General features: G+C 40.3%; 1 protein-coding gene across 5 annotated transcripts in view; it reads left to right on the top strand.

Moving 5' to 3' along the window:
* TMEM245 (transmembrane protein 245) overlaps positions 1-19,708 on the top strand; it is a 96,582-nt gene that overhangs the window by 1,311 nt on the left and 75,563 nt on the right. For all 5 annotated transcript variants that reach the window (XM_047699096.1, XM_047699097.1, XM_047699098.1 and 2 more), the window contains exons 2-3: positions 10,740-10,857; positions 12,434-12,535. In XM_047699096.1, coding sequence (XP_047555052.1) covers positions 10,740-10,857; positions 12,434-12,535 — 220 coding nt within the window. The remainder of the gene's footprint in view (positions 1-10,739; positions 10,858-12,433; positions 12,536-19,708) is intronic.

Raw genomic sequence — 19,708 nt, 5'->3', positions numbered from 1 at the left:
CTGGATTACTTATGTAGGTTGGGTGAAGGGAGTGGTACATTTGTGTTTCTTGGATCACCCTGAGCTTATTTTCTTAGAAAATTAGGGAGCTTTAGAATTGGAAGGGATTTTGAAGATAATCTAGGGGCATACTTCCTAACTCAGACTAGATTGTAGACCAATTAATACCCAGCTGTTTAACTGAGGTCTGTTAAAAACAGGTGGCTGTTTAATGCACATTTGTCAAACTAATTTGGCTATTTTGTCAATAAGGCTAATTTGTCAATAAACAATACCCTTTAAGAATAACTTTATTCGCTTTTGTCAGTGTTCAGGGTACCTTGACATCGAGTTGCAAAATAATTCCCCGTATGTGTCTAACAGGGTTTTGACTTGCCAAGGTTATTTGTAGAGTGATGCTTGATCCCAGAACTCCCATATTCCCTTGCTCTATCAGGGCCACCTCTCAGTTTCCATCAAAAGGTGATTGAAGGGGCGCTGGGTGGCTCAGTGGGTTAAGCCGCTGCCTTCCGCTCAGGTCATGATCCCAGAGTCCTGGGATCGAGTCCCGCATCGGGCTCGCTGCTCAGCAGGAAGCCTGCTTCCCTTCCTCTCTCTCTGCCTGCCTCTCTGCCTACTTGTGATCTCTCTCTGTCAAATAAATAAATAAGATCTTTAAAAAAAAAAAAAAGGTGATTGAACATGTTGATGGATACTAGGCTTTGTGTAGGGTTTTTTTTTTTTTTTTTTAAGATTTTATTTATTTATTTGACAGACACAATGAGAGAGGGAACATAAGCAGGGGGAGCAGGAGAGGGAGAAGCAGGCTTCCCGTTGAGCGGGGAGCCTGATGCAGGGCTCTATCCCAGGACCCTGGGACCATGACCTGAGCCGAAGGCAGACGCTTAAGGACTAAGCCACTCAGGCGCCCCTCTGTAGAGGTTTTAAAGGAATAAGATGCAGGCCTTGTTTTCAAGGTGCATATAATTGTATGTGAACATGTTTTCCTGGAGAAGACACACACACACACATGTCATGGGCCAGCAAGGTAATGGGGAACCCCTCGTCCATAATTTTGGGATACAGCCTATGATCAGACAGACAAGCTTTGGCCTCTAAGTGGCCTGGGCTATTTCAATTGTGGTAGGAAGGAGGGATGTGGAATGACCTTTGAACTCACAGGGCTTGCTGGATTGTCAGATGGGAGAGATCCCAGAGTTTATACACTTTTTACTGCCAGATGCCTGCCATTTTTCAGGAGAGGCTTCTTAGGCACAGCGAATGTGGTTGTTCCCGAGGTCACACAATGTGAAGAAAGTCATGCTTTGCTTTTATGGAGTATGCCATGTCTCCTTTGCCTTGTTACACCTTCAGTGCTATTTCTCCTTTACCTTGTTGCACAGTTCTGTTGATTGAATGGCTCATATAAGGCAGAATACTGAATGCTGTTAAGAAATATAAATATAGGGGCACCTGGGTGGCTCAGTGGGTTAACTCTGCCTTCGGCTCGGGTCATGATCTCAAGGTCCTGCGATCGAGCCCTACATCCGGCTCTCTGCTCAGGGAGCCTGCTTCCCCCCCTCTCTCTGCCTGCTGCTCTGCCTACTTCTGATCTCTCTCTGTCAAGTAAGTACGATCTTTAAAAAAAAAAAAAAAGAAATATAAATACAGTGACTTGATTTCTATCCAAGAAATTCAGTCTTGTCAGAGGCAGACACATGTAAGGTTTCTGCTGACATTTTTACTGTGGATACTGCAATTTAGTGTAAATTATTTTAGGCAAGGCCAAATAGGGTATCCACCAAACTGTAGCAAATTGGAAAATAAAAGGTCTAATGTGTGAATAGTGTAATTTCATACTTCAGGATCAGTGGAAAGTGGGGGCATTTCTTCTAGTTACCCTCAGTGAAAAGAGATGAGGAATTTAAGTACCAGTGGAGAAGTGCCTGTAGCTGCATGTATGTCATTTTGTGTATCTCTTTACAGAGGAGAAACCCTCATTTTTGTATTTTACTTAACTACTCTAATCTGAGTTGAGGATGAGTGGAAGAGAAATAAGGGCCAATATTGATTTTGTGGCAGGGAATGGGGGTTAGGGTAGTGAAGTTAATTAGTGATTTTTAAAAGGCTTGAAACAGCAGTTTGACTGCAGTGATGGGGCGTGGGAGAAGTGGGGTGGGGAAAACAAAACCATTATAACAGAAACCGTATGAGTTAACTAGGAGTGAGTGGGAGTGGTAGAGGGGGTTAAATTGAATGAGAAGGTCCCCTAGGTTGATCTGAGTTTGAGAGAAATGAGGCTTGCAATTGTGCTTTCTTGAACCAGCACTTAGGCATGGGTGGTTGGATGGGGTGAGGTGTACTTGGGAAACAGAGACAGGGAGTCCTCAGCTCTCAGCCAAAAAGGCTGATTAAAGCTTGACACGAAGTGGAGGAATGTCGGGTGACTGGGCAAGGGGCCCACTCTGTAACTTTTCTATCTCATAGTTCACCGTCACTGTGGTTCTCTGAGCCCAAGCAGAGCGGGCTGGCATTGAAAAAGAGTCCATGTTTTCTAGATAACTTGTACATTTGAACCTGCTGCTGAAGAGGGATGTAGATGAGAAAGGCAGGGAGAAAAGTCACATATAAGCAAATCTACGTTTTGTAGAGCCGACAGTTCATACGTTTAAGGTCCAACTTTTGAGAATCTGTCATATGCTAGGTGCCGGATTAGGTGTTTTCATGGGTGTTGCTTTATTCTCATGATTGTCCTGTGAAGGAGGAATTTTGTTGGTTCAGCGGTTGACTTAGAGATTGATCTGTTTATTCTGTCAGTAAAAGCTATTCAGCAGACCTATCAGTAAGTCCTTTGGTCATCAGAATTCTCTGAGTAACCTTTGGTAAGAATTTTTAAAAGGTTTCCCCCGCTACATTGTGTTTAAATGTTTTAATTTAACTTTCTAAAATAAAAATTGATTTTATTATTTATTTATTTATTTTTTTAAAATTGATTTTAATTATTTGGGGAAAGAAACATAAAAGAGTATCAGGACTGGACTAACCACAGATGTTTCCCCAAAGGCCCTTGGATTCTAGTCATCTAGTGACCTTGGTCATCTGTTCTTTTATCCTTGTATCAGTTCAGCTATTTCCAAGTGGTTTGGAAATAGTTTTCCTTTGTAGTGGCTTCAGTATCTGTTTTTCCTTTTTTGCTTATCCTTCTAGTTCAGTTCCTTTTCACCTCACTCTTGTGGTTTCTTTAGTCTCCTAACACTGTCCTGCTTACAAGTACAGACTAGTCATTTATGGTATGAGTAGCTCTTTTAAACGGTTTCAAATGTTAGAATTTTGTATGGACTTAGTAAGTGGTTTCTAAACACTTAAAAAAAAAAAAATCACCTGTGGCACCATGCTCACATGTGACACAGTCCTTGGGCCTTTGGCATCTTCCCATGGTGTGGAGTTGTCAAGATAAAACTGAAAAAAAGCTAATACCCACCCCTCCCCCACCCCTTTGTTGGGAGTGTTTTGATGTTCCTCTCCTTCTTAGTTCAGACATGTTAGAATACTTGGAGACCATTTACAGTTTTTGCAATAGTGATAGATTTGATTTCTCCATGGTCCCCGATGCCACTGTTTCCATGTTACTTTATATAGAAGTACGAAGAAAGGTGAGAAGACTGTAAATTCTATTTATTTAATTTATTTTGTAAATAATCTCTCTGCCCAACATAGGGCTTGAACTGAGATCAAGAGTCGCTTGCCCTTCTGACTAAGCCAGCCAGGCGCCCCGAGACTGTAAATTCTAAACCGAGCTCTGTCAGTAACTTGTTTTGTGACCTTGGATTGACCAGGGCTCTTCTCTGAGCTACTAAACTCCAGTTGGTGAAGTGTGGGTTTGGCTCGGGTGATTTCTGAGGTTCCTCGTGCAGTTCCAAAGTGTTTGTCAGTCCTGCTCAAAAGGCTCTTAGCAAGTGCACATCCGTCAGCCAGCCAGGCCCTCTCCATCCCACTTCTGAACCTCTCCTAGGTGTGTTTTTGCTCGCCTGGCATCCGTGAGGAGGAACGTTTCCAATGCTTAGGTTCTTTTTCAAAGACTTTGATTATAAAGGGTTCTTTTTTTTTTTTTTTTAAGATTTTATTTATTTATTTGACAGAGATAGACATAGCGAGAGAGGAACACAAGCCCAGGGAGTGGGAGAGGGAGAAGCAGGCTTCCTGCTGAGCAGGGAGCCCGATGCAAGGCTCGATCCGAGGACCCTGGGATCATGACCTGAGCTGAAGGCAGACGATCAACTGACTGAGCCACCCAGGCGCGCCTGATTAGAAAAGGTTCTTGACTCTAAGTTGCCACACCATAAGAGAGTACAGTTTTCAAATTAGAATAAAGCTGTTTTAAAGGAGGTCAAAGTACCTGAAGCTACGAGGGATTGAGACTTGTATGTTTGTGCAGTTGGGATGGTTCTCTGTGCTTTTCTTCTCTTGGTAAGACTTGGGAAGCTATTTCACAAAAACCTGCAACAGCAACAAGCCGAGTTGCTTTTCTGGTTAATTCCCACATGATGATAAATACAACAATCTCAAAGGCAAAGTCTACTAATGCACTTATTATTTTAATTAATCAGAAAAGCGTATGTGGTTAATTAGCCGGATGAAAGGAAATTGGATTGTTTATTAGCTTGCTTGTAGTGCTAAATAAATGCCTCCAGTTTTTAGGGGGCATCTTATATGGTATCTAGTGCACATGGGTGCTTTAAAATGAGTATTGAATGTGTACTTGAGAAGGATACATTGTTTTAAAGAACATAAATTTGAGGAAGTGTGACCTCTTATTTATAATCTGTGGTTCATTGATTTATGGCTGGAAGAAAATTCATACTTGAACAGGTTTGCTCAGAGGCTAAACATAGAGACAGAAATAAAAAAACTCTTAAAGACACACTTGTAGGAATCCATCCTAGAAATTATGTATGAAATTTGAAAGTACAAATCTTTATTTTTGGTAAAGTCGTCTTAAAGAATATTTAGCAGTTTCAAAAATTGATTCAAGTAAAACATGTTTGTTACATAAGAATCAATTTAAGCAGCATAGAAGTCTATATGGTAAAGTGAATAATTTCTTTTCTCTGCCACCATTCCCACTGTGTAGATGTTACTGTTACTGTTTGATGAATAGCCTTCTAAATTTATTTGTATGCTTATGTGAACATATAAAGTATAGGGTTTTGTTTTACCATACAAAAATTGGTAACATAAATAGATAAGTTTGCACCTTGCTCTTTATCATTGTATTAGAGAACATCTTTCCTTGTTAGCACTTCTAGATAAAATTCTTTCTTTTTTTTTTTTTTTAAAGATTTTATTTATTTATTTGACAGAGAGAAATCACAAGTAAGCAGAGAGGCAGGCAGAGAGAGAGGAGGAAGCAGGCTCCCTGCTGAGCAGAAAGCCCGATGTGGGGCTCGAACCCAGGACCTGGGATCATGACCTGAGCCGAAGGCAGCGGCCCAACCCACTGAGCCACCCAAGCGCCCTAAAATTCTTTCTTTTTAATAGTACTATAGTATAAAAAACTTTTTTTCAGGTGTTTTAGGAAGTGTCCCTGTCAGATTATTATAGCTCAGAATTTGTATTAGGATAATCTGATAAACATTTTTTAAACATTGATAATTTGTATAATATGGCTTAGCAAAAAATCTCTGGTGCTTACAAATGGTCATGCTTTTTTAATTAATAATATTCTGTGACTCTTTTCTGAGGAGACACTTCAGAATATTGAAAGAAAAAATCCATAGGCCAAGAGAGGTTTTTTTTAAGTTAAAAAAACATTTGCTATTTGTGGGGCACCTGGGTGGTTCAGTCGTTAAGTGTCTGCCTTCAGCCCAGGTCATGATCCCAGCCTTCTGGGATTGAGCCCCGCATAGGGCTCCTTGCTCTGTGGGGAGCCTGCTTCTTCCTCTCCCACTCCCCCTGCTTGTGTTCCCTCTCTTGCTGTCTCTCTCTATCAAATAAATAAAATTTAAAAAAAATTGCTATTTATAAAGATAATAATCTTAGAAAATTCAGCACTTGAAGAAAAACAGAAATAAGCAAATTACCTCCAGAAATCCAACCATCCAGAGATAATATTTTTAAATATTTTGGCAAGTGTATTTTCACTATTGTAAATTTACACATGTATGCATTTATGCTGTGTCATTGAATGTAGATATTCATCACGCCTCTGAAAGTCTGAATAATTATTCCAGTTTTTTGAGGTACCATTATTTAAAGAGTCCCATATAAAATGACGTTTAGGTTGTTAATAATTTTTTAATATTTTATGCTGCCATAGTGAACATTTTCATATCTCTGTGCACAGTCTGTAGTGCTTCTGTAAACCATGTTTAGAAGTGGAATTGGGGAGTGTATTTAATAAGTTGTTATTTTATTTTTAATTTTTATTTATTTTTTTGAAAGAACGTGAGCAGCAGTGGTGGAAGGGCAGAGGGAGGGAATCTTAAGCAGGCTCCACACCCAGTGCAGAGCCCGATGACCCTGAGGTCACAAACTGAGCCAAAATCAAGAGTCCGGCATGTAACCGAATGAGCCACCCACGCGCCCTTAGTAAGTGGTTATTTTAAACTAAAATGAGGTTATCCATAAGTTTCAGGTTTACTAGGTGAAAATATGTGCTTCTCTTTAGACCATGCTTTTCCCTTAAAAAAAAAAATCTGAAATATGAAGTCTTTTCTCTCCCTGTAGGTGATACTGATTCCTTATGAGTCCAGGTAAGAATCAGAAACTTATTGGAGATCAGTTTTAAAACCTCATAGGCTTAAAGTATGAAAAGATATGCCTTTTGTGATCCTTTAGGTCAGCGTCTCACTGAGAACAGACTCTCCTGCTTTGTCATCCCTGACAGCTTTTGCTCAAATAAAATATTCCATTTTTAGAGAACTATAGTTTGTTAGAAAAATTTATCCTCATATTGGGCTGAAATGTGCTGCTTCCTAATTCCCACATATTTCTTCTCCTCAGGACCATGGGCGATTAAGGCAAATATGTCTCCCAGAAGACATTCTCCTAGCTATTTGAAGATAGTTATCAAATCTTTATATTTCCTTCTCTTTTCTAAGCTAAGCAATTTTTTCTCCCCCATGTATATGTGTATCTCCTATGTTGTGATTTCTCTTTCCTTTCTCATTCTGAATTTTATTGCTATGGTTCAGTAGTGCAAAAGTCATTGAAACAGTCATTTCTCCTGATATGAGAGTTATGAAGAGGCACTCACACCATTTATACTGCTGACTCACTGAACTGGAAAGTAGCTTAGCTGTCCTTTTTCTGTTCAATACTTGTGCAGTTGAGTTTTGAACCTAAGAGCAGACTTTTGGATCTTTCTATTAAATTTAATCTTTTTTTAATTAGCCCTTTTCTAGCTTCAGAATATCATTTTGAATCATTACAGTCATCTCAGTTTTTATTGACTGTTCCCAGTTTTGTGTAACCTGGGAGTTCACTTAATAAGCCTTCTAGTCTCTAACCTGAATTACTGACTAAATGTTTCGTGGGGTGGGCTGATAACCCGTGTGTGGCATAACCATTGAAAACGGACCATTTACTGAGGATCATTTTTTATTTCAACAATTTGTACTCACCAAAACAGACTTTTTTATTTTTTATTTTTGCTTGTGAATACTGGAGCGGCTGTTCATCTTTATTTTTTAGCACACACCCTTCTTTCTCCTCACTGTTAAGAAAGCAGACTCTGGATCCAGATTCCTGGGTTCTAATCCTGGCTCTGTCACTTTTTAGCTGTGTGACCATGAGGAGGTCATGCCCCCAAAGTCTCAGTTTCTTTCATCTGTAAAATGGGGATGGTAATAGTACTGATTTCCTGGGGTTATGAGGATTTAATGAGTTCATATATTTATAAAGCATTAGAACAGAGTCTGGTCCGTAGTAAGTATTATATAAATGTACTATTATATTACTCAGATTTTGGTCCGAGCTCTACAGCCCTACCTCAGATTCTCTGAATTACCAGGTTAAATTTGTGTGGTTCTGCAGGCTTGAACTGTTTTGAAGCAGCTGTGGTCTCACTTCCCAGGTGCTCATATTAGCTAGGGCTTAAGATCTCTTGATATTTCATCTACTGGAGTTGCTTGAAGAAGAATATTTTAATATCCTTTCCATGATAAGATAATTAGTGCTCATTAAAGGCTCTTTGGAAAATACACAAAAAAGTAAAAGGAAAACCAAAATCCACCATGAAAATATAACTACTAACTTCTTAGTACATTTCCTTTACCTCCTGCCACACAGTAGATAAAATCATGTCATATGTATGTGATTTTTGTATTTTGCTTTTTCTTTAAGAATATCTTAGGAGTGTTTCTAACTATATAGTTTTGTTTAAAAAACCCAATTTTAGGGGCGCCTGGGTGGCTCAGTGGGTTAAGCCGCTGCCTTTCGCTCAGGTCATGATCCCAGGTCCTGGGTTCGAGCCCCACATCGGGCTTTCTGCTCAGCAGGGAGCCTGCTTCCTCCTCTCTCTCTGCCTGCCTCTCTGCCTACTTGTGATTTCTCTCTGTCAAATAAATAAATAAAATCTTTAAAAAAAAAAATAAAAAACCCAATTTTAATGGCTGCATACATTTTATTGAGTAAATCCTCCTTACTCACTTCCCAGCTGTGGGACTGACTAGATTATCCACTTTTCACTATTCTAAATGATACTGTGATGAACTTCTTTATGTTATAAAGGCTTTTGCAGAATTTATTCTTATTTAGTAAAGTTCCAAGGCTGAAGTCTCAGGTCAGAAGCTGTGAACATTTTAAGACCAAAAGAGTATTTTATTGATTGATATGACCCAAATAAAGTAGGAGATAGTTTTTTTCCCCCCCTCTTTTGTAGTAATTAGTTCTTTTTCTTCATTCTCTGACTTAAAACAAAGTTGTGGGGTTTTTTGTTTGTTTGTTTTTAACTTGCGTTCCCCTCCCCCAAGATTCAGGTTATTTTATTTTATTTTTAAAGACTTATTTATTTTGAGAGAAAGCATGTGCATGAGCGGGAGGGGCAGAGTGAGAGGGAGAGAGAATCTCAAGTAGATTCCACACTGAGTGTGGTGCCAGACGTGGGGCTTGATCTTAAGACCCTGAGATTAGGACCTGATCGGAAACCAAGAATTAAACGTTTAACGAACTGCTCCACCCAGGAACCCTCAGGTTCTTTTAATAGGTTCTTGATGCTCACATCGTTGTGGGTTATGTATTCCTTCCATCTTTCATAAATGTTAGTAGAGTTTCTGTGTAGGCTCTTGTAGGTATTTCTTTAGTGCTAGAGCCCTTGGTTTAGTGGAGGGAAAACTGAGGAGGGGACCCTGGTGGTTCCTTTTCCCTCAGCTTTTGCAGTTTCTTCCTCTGGTAATTTTTTTTTTTCTTTTAGCTACACTTCTTGAGCTGTGCATGCAGTTCAACTAGGGTTAACCATCTGTTATCTGGATTATTTCAGGGATCACAGTTCACCTGGATGCCTTCTTCCTAGCTTTTTAAGAAAATTATTTTCACAGTTAACAAGCAGAGTTCATAGGATGTGATGGAATCTTTTAACCTGATTCTTTTGGGAAACTTTCTTTCTCTCTCTCTCTTTTTTTAAGATTAACTTATTTATTTGAGAGAAAAACAGAGTGAGCATGAGTGGGAGGGGCAGTAGGAGAGAGAGAATGTCAAGCAGACTGAGTGCGGAGCATGGAGTACCATCCCAGGACCCCGAGATCATGACCTGAGCCAAAACCAAGAGTCTTTGACAGATTGTGCCACCTGGGCGCCCTGGGGAAGCTTTCTTTTTTGTTGTTCTTTTTAAATACTAATGTATAGAGAAACTTGAGGAATTCCACCATATTAAGCTCTCGCTTTAAGTCCATAGCTTAAAAACGAATATTTTTATCTTAAGCATCTTTATGTATACAGTTGCTTTTGAACTTCAACATATCTTAAAACTATATGGTATTTTTTTGTTGTTAAGACTGTTCTTTTTTTTTTTTTTTTTAAGATTTTTGTTTATTTATTTGACAGAGATCACAAGTAGGCAGAGAGTCAGGCAGAGAGAGTGGAAGGGAAGCAGGCTCCCTGCTGAGCAGATAGCCTGATGCGGGGCTTGATCCCAGGACCCCGGGATCATGACCTGAGCCGAAGGCAGAGGCTTTAACCCACTGAGCCACCCAGGTGCCCCTCTTTTTAAGATTTTTATTTTTAAGTCATCTGTGCACCCATTATGGGGCTCAAACTCACAACCCTGGGATCAGTCACACGCTCCATTGACTGAGCCAACCAGGCACTGTGAGACTCTTTAAATAATATTGCTACATGGATGTCTGGGTGGCTCAGTAGTTAAGCATCTGCCTTTGGCTCAGGTCGTGACCCCAGAGTCCTGGGATCGAGGCCCACATCAGGCTCCCTGCTCAGCGGGAAGCCTGTTTCTCCCTCTCCCACTCCCCCTGCTTGTGTTCCCTCTCTCTCTGTGTCTCTGTCAAATCATCATAATAATAATAACAACAACAACAGCAACAACAACATTACTACATATGCTGGATTTCAAATGCTTGTTTATTTCAAATCTTGATTTATCTACACAGAAGAGGAAAGTCTACACATGTGTTTAGCACGACCACCTTCATCTTATCTGTGTTGTATCCACAGCTCTCATAGATGTATAGATGTTTGCAGATTTTTGTATGATTATATGTTTATTTTCATGTATATATATTTACAACTGTGTCTATATTTCATTTAAGATCTGGACGTTGGTAGTTGGCTATGTGTTGACTGTTTCATTCAAGTGGAATGCAAGCACTGAACGCTACTTGAGAGCAGTTTCAATTCCTGTCTGGATTATATTGCTTTTTCATTTAGGTGGGTCCCTTTTTCTAAGAAAGTCTAGCTTAAGATCAGCAGAGGCTGATCCTGTGAACTGAAGTGAATTTTTTGTGTAGTGTTACATGTGGCATTTAACATTCTTTAAAATGATCTTTAGAAAATGTGCTTTAATCCTTCTTTAATCTTTAATACAAATGTTATGCTTTAACATGTCTGTCTTTTAATTATATAGAATCTTCATTTTCAAAAGGTCCTTTAAAAATAAATATATCTTAAAAAATAGGGCACCCTTGCACCATCGTGGCCACTTCTGAGTGTCAAACTTAAGGAGGATATAGCTAAGCAGTCAAGTGTGTGAGCAACACTTATGGGAACCAGAGGTATTTACTCAGGATGAGAGAAGGGGACTGGGCTCTATGGGTGGAGGGAAGGAGGAGATAAAATGTGGACACCTGTTGCACCTATTTGAAGGACTGTCCTGTGAAAGAGCGGTTTAAACAGATCTCTGTAACCATGAGGGAGAGGTGTCAGAGCAATGAGTAGCTTCAGGGAGACAAATCTGTTCAGCGTCAGGATGATCAGTGTCAGCTGCTCAAAATAATGAGTTCCCTGTTACTTGGGACTCTTTACTGTTAGCAGGGTACCTGCTAGGATATTGTAGAGTGATGTTTTTTCAGGGACTCTTTTGTCTCCAGGTCTTGAGCTTATGGAAGCATTAGGTTCTCATAAATAAAAACAAAATTCAGTTATCTAGAGCAGTAATTAGCCTATCTAAAGTAGTTCTTAGAGCTGCTGGTTAAAAATCAGGGTTGATTGAAGGTAGGTCTTTGCTTAGAGTCTGATGTGGAACAAAACATTACTTTCTAAGAAGCTTTGCTGATTTGGAACCCTAAAGGAGGATGTTGTATTTTAGCAAGATCCCCTGATGAGTCCGACGTGACTCATTTTGAATTTGGGGAAGGCAACGGAGGGAGACAAGCAGTCCAGGAGGTTCTAGATCAACTCAGGGAAACACAAATGCCTATACATAGGGGCCAAAAATGTTAGCATTTTTGCCCTCTACATTGAGGATACACTGAAGCTTTTTATAGTGGTCTTTTGGGCCATTTCACCCTTTCTTGAGAGATGGGAGTTCACCCCCAGTGGTATTTTTAGGAAATGAAGTCAGGCCCCGTGACTTTAGGTTCTGTGCCTGATGCAGGTCATTTTGGGGTTAAACAAAAAGCTTGAGTTCAGGTTTGTCCTCAACACTGGTGTGCTTAGAACAGACCTGATTCCTCAGGCGATAGATAGAAGCCCATTCAGGGTAGGCTGGCACATACCCAATCCTTTAGACCAGGGGCCTCAGAGCAGGGCTGGATTTAACTGAGAGGAGTCCTGAACTGAGGTTTCATCTGTCTTATGACCTTTAAAAAAATTTTATTCCCTGTGAAATAATTTTGTTAATGACATCTATGCCAAATTGTTCGGTCATTCTACTGGTCTTTCCCCCTCCCCCACCCCAGTCTAACTTCTACCTTCAGATACTGTTGCTAAGAATAAATTGAGTCTTCTAAAGACAAGTGCTAGATTTTTATTTAACTAAAAATGTTAACTCTTTATAAATTTTCAGCATCCCTGGCTGGCTCATGGAGAATTCCAGTGTTCCTGGTTATTGTTTTCCTGATGTCTGTGGGTACCCTCTATGAGAAACAGAATGGAAAAGAGTCTTCTGGTAAGAAATGGGGCACTCTATTAATATTACTTTAAGAAGTATTTGAAAAAGTAGCTTTATTGAAAAAAACATGTAATGATGAAAGTACTTTAAATCTGTTTTAAAATTTGTGGTATTTTCTGAAGAGAAAATAAACATATAAAATATTTTAGGTTTTAAGACTGTGCCTGACTCCTCCCCCCTTTTTTTCATTTTTGAAAGGTATAATTCAGGGTCGCCTGGGTGGTTCAGTGGGGTAAGCCTCTGCCTTCAGCTCAGGTCATGATCTCAGGGTCCTGGGATCGAGCCCCACATCGGGCTCTCTGCTCAGCAGAGAGCCTGCTCCCCCTGCCCCACCTGCCTTTCAGCCTACTTGTGATTTTTCTCTCTCTGTCAAATACATAAAATCTTTAAAAAAAATGTTAATTCATATAAAATTAATGATTAGCTTTCTAAATGCGGATTTAGTACATTTACATTGTTGTGCAACCATTACTTCTGTCTAGTTTTAGGACATTTTTTTAAATTTATTTTTATTTTTTTATTTAAAGATTTTTATTTATTTATTTGACAGAGATCACAAGTAGACAGAGAGGCAGAGAGAGAGAGGAGGAAACAGGCTCCCTGCTGAGCAGAGAGCCCAATGCGGGGCTCGATCTCAGGACCCTGAGATCATGACCTGAGCTGAAGGCAGAGGCTTTAACCCACTGAGCCACCCAGGCGCCCCGTTTTAGGACATTTTAATAGGAAAACCTGTATCCATTAAGCAGCTCGCCATGAAGTTAGGTTATTTATTTGAAATCTTTTCTCTTTCTTTGTTTTTAAAGATTTTATTTATTCGTGAGAGAGAGACAGACAGAGACAGAGAGAACACGAGCAGGGGTAGGGGCAGGAAGAGAGGGAGAAGCAATCTCCCCGCTGATCAAGGAACCTGATTCAGGACTTGATCCCACAACCCTAGGACCATGAACTGAGCCAAAGGCAGGTGCTTAACCTACTGAGCCACCCAGGTGCCCAAGATCGTTTTTCTTAATGTAGGCACTTACCAATCTAAATTGTCCTCTTAGAACTGCTTTTCCATCCCATAAATTTTGTTTGTTGTGTTTCCATTTTCTTGGGGTCGAGATACTCTTTGATTTCCTTTTTGATTTCTTCTTTGACACGTTGGTTAATCAGAATTGCATTGTTTAATTTCCACATCTTTGTGAGTTTTCCAATTTTTTTGTTGGTTGTGCTTTTGGTGTCCTATCTAAAAACACCATTGCCAAATTCAAGGTAGATCTTGGGTCCTGCAGCTTTGCTGAATTTATTCATAAGCTTTAATACTTTTTTATGGCTTCTGTAGGATCATGCATATATAAGATCGTGTCATCTGTGAAAAAAGATAGTTTTATTTCTTTCTAATTCAGATGTTTCTTTTTTGGCCTGGCTGCTCTGGCTGGAACTTTCAGTAAAAGCTGAATACACCATTTTCTCTTAAGGAGTATTTTAAAATATCCTGGTTGCAAGTGATTTATATCCAGAAACAGTTTATTAAAGATGCAGGTTTCTAATGAGTTGTAAGGTGAGGTGTGGGGTGGCCAGATATTAATGGTCCTCAGATCATCAGACTGGACCTCTCCTTATTCATCTCTGTGGAAATAGCTGTGACTAGAGAGGTCAATCTGACCAGCGCATGGTTTCTACAGCAACCGACATGTTCCTTCTTTCTGAGTGTTATACATAAAGTAAAAGCAAATTACTACTTGCAGCACATTTTTCAAAAAAATTAATTTCGCTGGTATTTTGTTGTCATTAAGTTGGAGAAACAAACAAAAAGAAAATAAAAATCATTCAAATTTCACTCTCCACCTAAATGTTAACTAATGGCTTAAGACTCCTATGCCTTCAGACTTTAAAACCCCGGAAAACTGGCTCATGGTGAAGGTTCTCCTTTGTGATCAACATTTTAAACTCTGTGTCACGAGCATCTTTCCGTGACCCGCATTCTTCTACAGCAGTACTCTTAGCCTCTTCATTGTGTGTTAGTCACAAGGTGTTTGGTACAGCTACCTCATAGTTTTTGTTTTTGTTTTTTAATTAAGTTGCTCTTTGGTTTTTATTTTGTTTGGAAACCTTATCTCTCTGACAATGGAAAATAAGGAAGATTTTATTTTGCTCTCTCTCTTGGTTTTCTTTGCTCGGCCTATCTTCCTGGTCACAATCTGTTAGACTCTGTGGTTCTGTATCAGACCAGTAGACGTGAACTTCCTGTTTTGACAGCTGTTGTCGAAAGCTTAGTGGTCACTACTTGTTCCTCATGGTACCTTTATCTCCTCTCCCCACCACCCCTTTTCTGCTAATAGTGATGATTCAGATAACTCCGCTTATCCCTCACCCTTCATCCCAGGATGGTTTTCTTTTTTTGTTTATCTGGAAAGTCCCTTCCTTCCTTCCTTCCTTCCTTCCTTCCTTCCTTCCTTTCCTTCCTTCCTTCCTTTCTTTCCTTCCTTTCTTTCCTTCCTTCCTCTCTCTCCCTTCCTCCCTCCCTTCCTTCCTTCCTTCCTTACTTCTGAGATATATTTGACGTATATTATTAAATCAGTCTCAGGTGTGTACAACAAGGATTTTTTTTCTTTTTTTTTTTTTAAAGATTTTATTTATTTATTTGACAGACAGAGATCACAAGTAGGCAGAGAGGCAGGCAGAGAGAGAGAGGGAAGCATGCTCCCTGCTGAGCAGAGAGCCCGATGTGGGGCTCGATCCCAGGACCCTGGGATCATGACCTGAGCTGAAGGCAGAGGCTTTAACCCACTGAGCCACCCAGGTGCCCCTACAACAAGGATTTGATGTTTGAACAGCACATTGAAAAGTGATTGTAAGAAATCTAGTTAACATCCGTCACCTTACGTAGTTACAAAAAAGTATTTTTTTTTTCTTGCGATGAGGACTTTTAAGATCTACTCTCTTGGCAACTCTCAAATATGCAGTACAGTATTATTTGCTTGCTCTAGACACCATGCTGTACGTGACATCTCTATGACTTATTTTGTAATGAGTTTGTACTTTTTAATCCCCTTCATCCATTTTTTTCTGTCTCTTACCCCCAGCTCTGGCAGTCACCAATCTGTTCTCCATATCTGTGAGCTTGGTGTGCATTTGTGTGTGTGTGTGTATGTGTGTGTGTGTGTGTAAGGTTCCACATACAAGTGAGAGCATATGGTATTTGTCTTTATCTGAGTTATTTCACTTAGCATAATGCCCTGAAGGTCCATCCATACTGTTACAAATGGCAAGATTTCTTCTTCTTCTTCTTATTCCATTGTGTACACATACCACATTTTCTTTATCCATTCATCCATTGATGGACACTTAGGTTGTCTCCATATCGTGGCAATTGTTAAGTAATACTATAATGTACATGGGGCCATATAAGTCTTTTCCAGTTACTGTTTTTGTTTTCTTTGTATAAATACACCGAAGTGGAATTGCTGGATCTTATGGTAGTTTGGTGTTTAATTTCTTAAGGACAGTGTTCTCATCTTGACTACTTTTGTCCAGGACTAAGTTAGTATGTTGCTACAAGTATATGAATGGTGTAGGTTAGAATGGATTTCTTGGGTGTAAATTCTAGTCTGCTATGGGGCTCCTGGATGGCACAGTTGGTTAAGCCTCTGACTCTTGGTTTGGCTCAGGTCATGATCTCATGGTTGTGAGATTGAATCCTGTGTTGGCTTTTTGCTGAGCGCAGAGTCTGATAGTTTTTCTCACCCTTTCCCTTTGCTCCTCCCTGCCTTGCTTGTTTTCTCTTTCTCTCTCTCAAATAAGTCTTTTAAAAAAAAATTCTAGTCAGCTGGTGATGGCACCTTAGGGAGCTGTGTAGCAGGATTCTAAGACCAAGTTTTGAGCTGTGGGAGAAAAAAGGCCATGTTTGATTCCTACCATTATTATTTTTCATGTTTGATTATTATTTTCAGTGATAAACCCAGCATAATGTTGTGCTGGCATGCCAGCCAGATTTCTGGTATTTGTATTCTAGACTATTACAGGGAAGGAAATCACAGGGACACAGAACACATGTTGAGAACAGATTTGGAAATGTTGGTTTTATTTTGTTTTGTTTTGTTTACTCTCATTCCAGTCTATTTCAGAATATTTTTTTAAAGATTTATTTATTAGTGAGAGAGATAGAGTGAGTGCAGGGAGGGGCAGAGGGAGAGGGAGAGAGACTCTCAAGCAGACTCCTCATTGAGCTTTGGAGCCCAACCTGGGGCCAGATCCCGAAACCATGAGATCGTCCCCGGAACCGAAACCAAGTCTTGGGCGCTGAACTGACTGAGCCACCCAGGTGCCCCGAGAATAGATTATTCTTTTTTTTTTTTTAAGAAGATTTATTTATTGATTGATTGATTTGATAGAGAGAGAGAGACTGAGAGAGAGGGAACACAAGCAGGGGGAGTGGGAGAAGGAGAAGCAGGCTCCCCGCCGAGCAGGGAGACCAATCCAGGGCTCGATCCCAGGACCCTGAGATCATCACCTGAGCCGAAGGCAGATGCTTAATGACTGAGTCATCTAGCTGCCCCGATTATTCTTGATCTAGAGTCCTTTTACAGATTTCTAGTCTAGGTAATCTTCATCATAAAATAAGCCTTTTAAACATTTTTTTCCCCTAAATTTCTGAGTCTTCTTGCCTCTAGAACCTTGTTTCTTTTAGGCATCAGGACCCAAACCATCTAGTCAATATCAGGACAACCTTTCGCTTGTATTATATTCAGTTCTGTCCTGTAGATGTCATGATAGTGTACTTAGGCACAGGAAGGCTTTAATGCATGCCGTGGCAATGTGTGCACTTATTATTTCCTTATCATTTCTACTGTCCCATTGGAGGTCCTGAATCCCACTGGATTCACAGGATTCGTGCTTTGGATCAAAGCATCAAGGTTGTTTAGTTCCTAGATCTGGAAAACTCTTCTTATGGATCATTGTGGAGTTAGTTTCAGTGATTCCTTCTGAACCCAGGGGCCTTACTCTATGGTTTTCTCATAGACATTGGGAACTCTTCCTTGGCATTTTCTGGAACTCCAAGATAATGGAGGGAAACACTGTTAAGTGCCTATTGTGTTTCAAAATGTACTTTTTAATCCATAAATACCCCCCAACCTTCCCCCCACCAAAAAACTTTTGAAAGTGGATATGTCCATTTTGGTGATGAAGGCATTTAATTTTAGAGTTTAGGTAACTTGCTCACACAGGCAACTGGTAGAACTAAGATTGATTAATTGATTTTAAAATTTTACTTACTTGACAGAGAGAGACAGTGAGAGAGGGAACACAGGCCGGGGGGCAGGGAGAGGGAGGAGCAGGCCTCCCACTGAGTAGGGAGCCCAATATGGGGCTCGATTCCAGGACCCCAGGATCATGACCTGAGCCAAAGGCAAGACGCTTAACGACTGAGCCACCTAGAACTAATATTTAAAACTGAGGGTCCTTGACCCTAAGCCTGGTGTTCTTCCCCTTCACCAGGCTCTTTGAACAAGTGTCAGTCATTCTGAAAAGGGAGTGACTGCTGATCTCTCTTGTACTCACTTATAGTCATGAGCTCCTCAGTCTTACCTGAGGGCCCTGTTAGCCTACCACAAGTTCAGGAACTAGCTTCTCTGCCTCCTGGATCATTTCTCAATTGGTAGAAACCTGGAGTCCAACTTCAGGGTATGCCTTTGGGTTGTGAGGAAAGAACACTCTCATTGTTAATAATTGCACCATAAGTGAGGCCCAGCTGGGCTCTTTAAACATGTTATCTTACATAATTTTCTTAATAATCCCGTGGGATTGGTACTTATTTTACAGATGAAGAAACGGAGACTCAGAAAGCCATTTACTCTGAGTAAATTTACACTTAGAAGTGCTTTTTCAAAAGCTAGGCAAACAAGCACCATATGTACTTGTACTACCTGGTCACCCAGTCTGACAAGTATGGGCAAGTACAACTGGGTCCGTTCCTCCAGATGCTGGGGATTGTTTATAAATGATCAGAAATACCTTGGCAGGGAAGGCTTAGTAGTTGCCTTAATCATTTGGGATAACATGTAACATGAGTGAACAAGTTTGGTCCAGTTGAGCCCAAACTGGAAAAAGAAAAGGAACAAACTGAGTTTCTTATCGCTCATCTGTTACTGCCCCATCTGACGCAGTCAGTTAAATAGGCCTAGAGAAACTGCTACTGGTCCATATCCAAGCCCTTGCTACTGACCGTAGTAGAGTGAAGTGATACTAGAAGCCCTTCCTTGAGGAGGTCTGTTTTCCACATTAGTGATGGAAACAGAAGCCTTCTTCAAAGGGAGCTTTGCATGCTGGGGAGATTTTACTTGGTATGTGGTAGAGCCCCTTCCAGTAAGTATCCTTGGATGTATTTCTGGCATCTGCCACTATCCCTATGAACAAGCAGTAAGGAGATCGAGTATCTCCTCATTTAGACTGTTCTCAAAATATATCATCCTCCGGGTATTAGAAACGTTACTGTGCCCGTTGTTGCGCTGGCCATATTAACAGATACTGTGTGAACATGTGATCCGTGTCTTACGTGCCAGACCATGTGTTTCTGTCCCCTCGTGCTAGGCTGCTCATGTTAGTGGCCTGCTTGTTTGGCCTTGTGTAGATCGCTGTTACTTGGGCCTCCGCCTGACCCTGGCCCTGCCCTGGGGAGATGGATACTTGAAACCTTGGATGCTCTTCCTTTTTTTGTTTATGGTTCTTGGGTCCCAAGATTATGTGCCCTTGTCTGTGTGTCTGTTTTTAGCTGGAGCTTCTTTTCTAGTACCGTGGCTTTGCCTAGGTTCTCTGTCCTGGCATTCTTGTGTGTTTATTCATTGTTTCTGCCAGAACCCTTGGGGTTTTTGAAGTGTGGGAGGATATCACTAAGGCAGAAATGATTGAAGTGCCAGTTTGATGAATAAGAACAGTTGTCAAATCTTACATCCATAATCTTCAGACACTCTGCATTTCCCCCGTGTGCTACTCTTCATTCCTTCGCGAAGTTTCCGGCACTCTAAAAATTTGTCTAATTACTTGTGCATCAGCGAGGATGATATTGCATAGTTTTCATTGATTTAGCTATGATTCATTGAATATTGACTGCATTATTTTAGTGACGTCAGCAAATTGGAGAGTCTTTAAGTGATAATTGTGAAGGTTTAATTAATTGGTCTTAACTTTTCC

This window comes from Lutra lutra, chromosome 13 (assembly GCF_902655055.1).
Source record: "Lutra lutra chromosome 13, mLutLut1.2, whole genome shotgun sequence".
Lineage (NCBI taxonomy): Eukaryota > Metazoa > Chordata > Mammalia > Carnivora > Mustelidae > Lutra > Lutra lutra.
Note: the sequence above shows the minus strand (reverse complement) of the source record. Positions and strands in the feature narration are given on the sequence as shown.